Source organism: Dasypus novemcinctus, chromosome 26, assembly GCF_030445035.2.
Source record: "Dasypus novemcinctus isolate mDasNov1 chromosome 26, mDasNov1.1.hap2, whole genome shotgun sequence".
Taxonomy (NCBI): domain Eukaryota; kingdom Metazoa; phylum Chordata; class Mammalia; order Cingulata; family Dasypodidae; genus Dasypus; species Dasypus novemcinctus.
In genome coordinates, this window is record NC_080698.1 from 46,694,287 (window position 1) to 46,700,286 (window position 6,000).

General features: G+C 46.0%; 1 protein-coding gene across 1 annotated transcript in view; it reads left to right on the forward strand.

Annotated features, from left to right (window-relative positions):
* Nucleotides 1-3,830, forward strand: part of LMCD1 (LIM and cysteine rich domains 1) — a 74,742-nt gene extending 70,912 nt beyond the window's left edge. The window contains exon 6 of the mRNA XM_058288543.1: nt 3,144-3,830. Within this exon, the coding sequence (XP_058144526.1) occupies nt 3,144-3,302 (159 nt within the window). The 3' untranslated portion in view covers nt 3,303-3,830. The remainder of the gene's footprint in view (nt 1-3,143) is intronic.
* Nucleotides 3,831-6,000: the final 2,170 nt, after the last annotated feature.

Consider the following 6,000-nt stretch of genomic DNA (forward strand, 5'->3'; position numbering starts at 1 on the left):
TTTAATACAACATATTTTTTTATTGCTTGTATTTTTTTTAATTAAAGTTAATAGATCACAAGGAATGTTACATTAAAAACAGAAGAAAACAAAAAAACATGAGGTTCCCATATAACCCACTCCCTACCCCCCCCACCTCATTGTTTTTGTAAATTGTATTTTTTTTAAGATATATATACATCACAAAAAAAGTTACATTAAAAAATATAAGAGGAAAATGGACTTGGCCCAGTGGTTAGGGCGTCCGTCTACCACATGGGAGGTCCGCGGTTCAAACCCCGGGCCTCCTTGACCCGTGTGGAGCTGGCCCATGCGCGGTGCTGATGAGCGCAAGGAGTGCCGTGCCACGCAGGGGTGTCCCCCGCGTAGGGGAGCCCCAAGCGCAAGGAGTGCGCCCCGTAAGGAGAGCCGCCCAGCGCGAAAGCAAGTTCAGCCTGCCCAGGAATGGCACCGTACGCACTTCCCGTGCCACTGACGACAACAGAAGCGGACAAAGAAACAAGACGCAGCAAATAGACACAGAGAACAGACAACTTGGGGAGGGGGGTATTAAATAAATAAATAAATCTTTTAAAATATATATACATATAAGAGGTTCCCATATTCCCCCCACCCCACCCCCCACCCCACTCCTCCCACACCAACAACCTCCCTCATCATTGCGGCACACTCATCGCACTCTGAACACATTTTGGAGCACTGCTGCACTACTCAGATAATAGTTTACCCTGTAGTTCACACTCTCCCCCATTCCATTCAGTGGGTTATGGCAGGACATATAAAGTCCAGCATCTGACCCTGCAATATCATTTAGGACAACTCAAAATCCCAAGAATGCCCCAGATCACATCTCTTCTCCCCTCTCCCTGCCCTCAGCAACTACTGTGACCACTTAATCTACCTTGATGCTGAAATTTCTCCTATTACTTGTCATAATAGTTTTATAGTAGAATATCAGTAAGTCCACTCTAGTCCATATTTTATTCCTCCATTCTGTGGACCCTGGGATGGTGATGTCCTCTCCACCTCTAGATCAAGAGGGGGCTTAGATTCCACATGGATGATGGATGCAATTCCTCTGCTTACAGTTGTAGGCACTTTCAGTTCCCTGGTGTGGTGGTTGACCATCTTCACCTCCCTGTTAGCTGGCCTGGGAAACACCAACGAACCAGAGAGTAGGAGTAGCCACTCTGCTGAGGCTCAGGGCCCAGCTGGCACATGGGTAATCCAGAGATTCAAGTCTCCTGAGTATGAACCATCCATAGTGCCAACCACAGGTTCAGCAGATGTGACAGAAGAAGCAGATGTGTAGAAAAGTCACATCTGAGTCCAGCGCCATCGCACTCAGGAGCAAAAATTCCAAAGTAGGGCCCTCTGACATGGCACAGAGCTCCAAATCTATCTGCCATGACCATATACCCTGTGGATCTCTGTAGCCTTCAGGAGAACCAGTACCTAGGGATATATCTACTTTGGCTTTTTCTGGGGTCCTGCTGAGGTCTCTTACCTAACGTCTGTGTGATCAAGAAGTTCTAAGAAGGAAAGGGTCCTTTAAAAGTACTGTCAGCAGGCCTGCCCCATAGCCTCCCTTTGTAATGACCACAGTATACACTGCTCATATCCTCTACACTGTTAAAGGAAGCTAGGGGAAACAATACTCTCTCCTTTATTAGGTCTTACAATGGGTCAGTAATTTGCAACATACTTCATAGTCATTGTACCATTTAAACATCATACCAATCCTTTAGGGAGAGACTATCATTATCCCCAGTTTACATTTGAGAAATTTGTAGCTCAGAGAGGTCAATGAAGATAATTTAGCATTGATTTTGTGTCAGTGACCACTCCAAGCTTTTCAGATATATCAGCCTATTTAGTATTCATAGAACTCTGTGGATTGGTAGTATTTGCATCCCCACTTTACAGATGTGAAAACTGAGGCAAATAGAGGTTCAGTAATATTCTCAAAGTCACAAAGCTGGTAAGTGTGTAAGTGAAAACGCTTAGTCAGTTCCTTTTTTTTTTTTAATAAACATTTTTTTAATGTCTTTATTCATTTATTTTTTATTTCACTCCCCTTCACCCCCCCCACCCCGCCCCAGTTGTCTGCTCTCTGTGTCCATTTGCTGAGTGTTTTTTTCGTTTTGTTTGTTTTTTTGTCTGCTTCTGTTGTTATCAGCGGCACAGGAATCTGTGTCTCCTTGTTGTTGCATCACCTTGCTGCGTCAGCTCTCCATGTGTGCGGCACCACTCCTGGGCAGGCTGAACTTCCTTCGCGCTGGGCGGCTCTCCCCACGGGGTGCACTCATTGCGTGTGGGACTCTCCAACACGGTGGACACCCCTGCATGGCAGGGCACTCCCCGCGCGCATCAGCACTGTGCATGGGCCAGCTCCACACGGGTCAAGGAGGCCTGGGGTTTGAATCACGGACCTCCCATGTGGTAGACAGACGCCCTAACCACTGGGCCAAGTCCGCTTCCCTCAGTTCCTTTTTGACTCCAAAATCAGAAGGCATTTTTAACTGGCATGCTGTTCCGCTCTTTCTGAGCCTTAGGGGTTCCTTGCCATATATATTCCTGAGGGTTACTTTATTTCAAACCCCAGGAACCCCAAGTGTTCTTGCTCTTGAAGACAGACGCCTAAAATCTAGCTGTAGTTAGGTGTGTAATCCCATCTCAGAAAATAACTGGGCTTTGGATTTTGCTGAGAGAATCAGAGATGCCAGATAAATAAAAACCTGCCTGAGACGAAGGATTTTTTTCCTCTATCCAAGAAGCTAAAGTACAACCACCTTGCCCAAGCACTGTACTCACTGCCTCATGTTTACGTCCACTGAGGCATTTAGAGGTCAAAACGAGAATGGGGTGGATTAAACACCCTCCCACAACTTGTCCTTCTTTCAAAAATAAAGATTTTTTTATTTTTTTATTTCTCCCCACCCCCTTGTTGCTTGCACTTGCTGTGTTTGTTCATCTTCCTTGTCTCCCTAGGAGGAAACGGGAACCGAACCCAGGACCTCTGATGTGGGAGGGAGGCACTTAATTGCTTGAGCCACCTCTGCTGCCTACAACCTCTCCTTGGTAGACTCTCTCTACCTCAGGATGAAACCTGAGTCATGCTTTTCTTCTGCTCCCCTCCCCAGATAATATTCTCAGAAGATTACCAGCGTGTGGAAGGCCTGGCCTGGCACCGAAAGCACTTTGTCTGTGAGGGCTGCGAGCAGCAGCTGAGTGGCCGGGCATACATCATCACCAAGGGCCAGCTCCTCTGCCCAACTTGCAGCAAGTCCAGACGCTCCTAAATGCCTGCCCACCCCCACCAGGAATCCACAGGACCTCGCCGAGAAGGAGAGCCAGCCTGCGCTGAAGCCAACCTAAGGTTCTGATGCCACAGCCTGCAAGCAGCAAAAACATTGATTTTTTTTTTTCCAATGGGAATATAGAGAGAGAGAGATTTTTAGGTTGGGTGGTGGTGGATTCTTGAGGGTCAGTAGTTTAAAAGCCAAAAACATTTGGAGGCGTCTTCGGATGGAATTATTTTTGTTTTTGTTGTCGTTTTCCCAGCTACAACAAAATGAGGCACAAAATGGCTTCCCACAAGGCACCTCTAGGAGGAATTTCCCAGAATGCAATTCTGAATGATCAAATCACGTAACTATAGGATGTGCGTGCTTTTTCCATGACAGGGGAGCTCCTCGAGTAGCAGGCTGGGAACACAACTATCACTTGTCGCCTCTTTTCCCAATGGAATTTGAATTAAAAAAAAAAAAAATACAAAACTTTTTTTGGCATGATCAACCTATCAATAAAAGTTTTATGAATTCCACAGATACCCTTATCTAGTTATTTACGTTGGGGCAGTGATTTTACAGGATCCATTTGACTCCATGAACCTGAGTGCTGGTGCTGGCAGAAAATACTGTAAATACTAATGAACTTCCCCTCAATCTGGTCCCATCAGACTTATTTTAGGAGTAGAGATCCTCAGAACAGACTTCCACGCCCCTGTCTCAGGAATTCCCCAGATCACTGTTGGAAACATGATCATCACTTTAGCCTCACGGTTTCGTGGTGGTCTAAAAAGTGGTCTCCTGGAAAGAAGGAGCTTCCTGTTAGCCTGGGCCCCAACTCACATGTCCTCAGTGTCCAGAAAGGGAATGGGTAAAAGGGGTGGAGTGTGGGGGACCAGCCATACAGGTCCACCCAAGCACTGTCAGAGGAAGCAGCCTGTTCTAAGTTCATCCAACAGGTGCCACGTGGGACATGGTCACCAGTGTGGGCAGGCCTAAAGAAATACGAGATTTTTTATGAGACATCTTCCAATTTTTAACCCACTGAACACTGAATAAACCAAATAACAGGCTCTCTGGGCCAGATTTGATCTCTCTTTTATGGCGTCTCTGAGCATTTTCCAGTGCCCAAATTAGTTTTCTTCCTACAATTTCTAAGAAAAGACATATGTTTACTCTACTGGGGATATCAGAATGCAAAGAAGACAGGTCCTAGGAGCTCATTGTGTGGTCACCAGTGGCCTTCTTTTCTTATTATTACTTCTTCATCTGATGCCAAGTTTCTCACTATCTATCATCTACCATACCCCCATTCATATGCTTTGTGAGTTTTACCAGGGTGATTGTGATAGCCTTCTAAGTGGTTTTCTGTACCCAGCTCCTCTCTCCAGTCACCCTCAATTTCCCCATCAGGCCCTTCTTCTCAAAGAGAAGCAGAGTATTTCTTCCTCTGCCACCCTCCATGGCTCCCTATTGCCTGTCGTGTTAGGAACAAATCCTCACCCTGACATTTGAATTCTTCCAAAATTTAGTTTAATTGTCTTTCCGGCCATAGAATCCTTTATTTCCCTAGATTGCTATTTCCCTGTTTCTTCAGAACCCAAAAGGTGCAGACACTCCCTTTGATCAAGGCCTCCTCTGCGTTTTTTCTAGTTCTGTCCTGGTTAACTGAAGGCCAACTCCATCTTTTGAGATTTTGTCTCTACTTTAAGGAACTTTTCAAACATAACCTGCTTCTCAGACACTTCCCTGAAGAACCAATGGAGTATTCACTCACTCATTCATTTATTCATCCACAAATATTGATTGAGCACCACAGAGTTCCAATTCCCATCCTAAGTACTAAGTCCAGTATGCACAAAAAAACCATGACTCCATCCCCATGGCTTTTACAGTCCTGGGGGAAGACAAGTCTCTGGCAAATATTCCCACAAGTCAATGTAAAACTACAGCTACAGGGAATGCTATAAAGAAGAGGTCCATGATGCTAGAAAGCACATAAAAGCATCAGAGATGCTGGGATGGTGCCCCTGGGACACTTGAACTGACATCTTAAGGATGAGTAGACCCTAAGTAGGCAAAGGGGGGAAGGCCAATTGTTAAGGATAGATACATGGATGGCATGTACAAAGGCCCCGTGGCTGCAGCAGCACAACTTTATTCTACAGCTACATACTGGGGTTAGAGGTGCTGCCATGAACATGGCCATGGAACAGTCTGACAGAAGATGGGGGTGGCAGGAGCCCAGAGGTGATGGCGAGGGTGGGTACTGAGGTTTGAGAGGTAGGCAGGGATAGCCTGCTCCAGCTTTGTGGGCAACAGCAAAGACTGGTCACTTTCCTTGAAGCAATGGAGCCTTCAAAGTTTGTTAGATACATGACCTCGTCCCTATCGAAACCGCAGCGTAACTCTTGGTTGACTTTGTTCTGATCCCTACAACAGACCTCAGTGGGCACCACCCAGGGCCTGCTCTATGAGTGACATCCCGTTCTTGCACCTGGCACTCCCTTTCCTGTCTGGATCATTGAATGCAACCATCAAAATCCAGAAGCTAACACTGACACATAGCTCCCATCGAAGCCTCAGACCCCATTCAAGTTTTGCCAATTGCCCCAGTAATACCTTTTACAGCAAAGGGATCTAGGCAGGGATCATGTGTTGCATTTCATCATCTTGTCTGTTTAGTCTCCTTCAATTTGGAAAAGTTCCT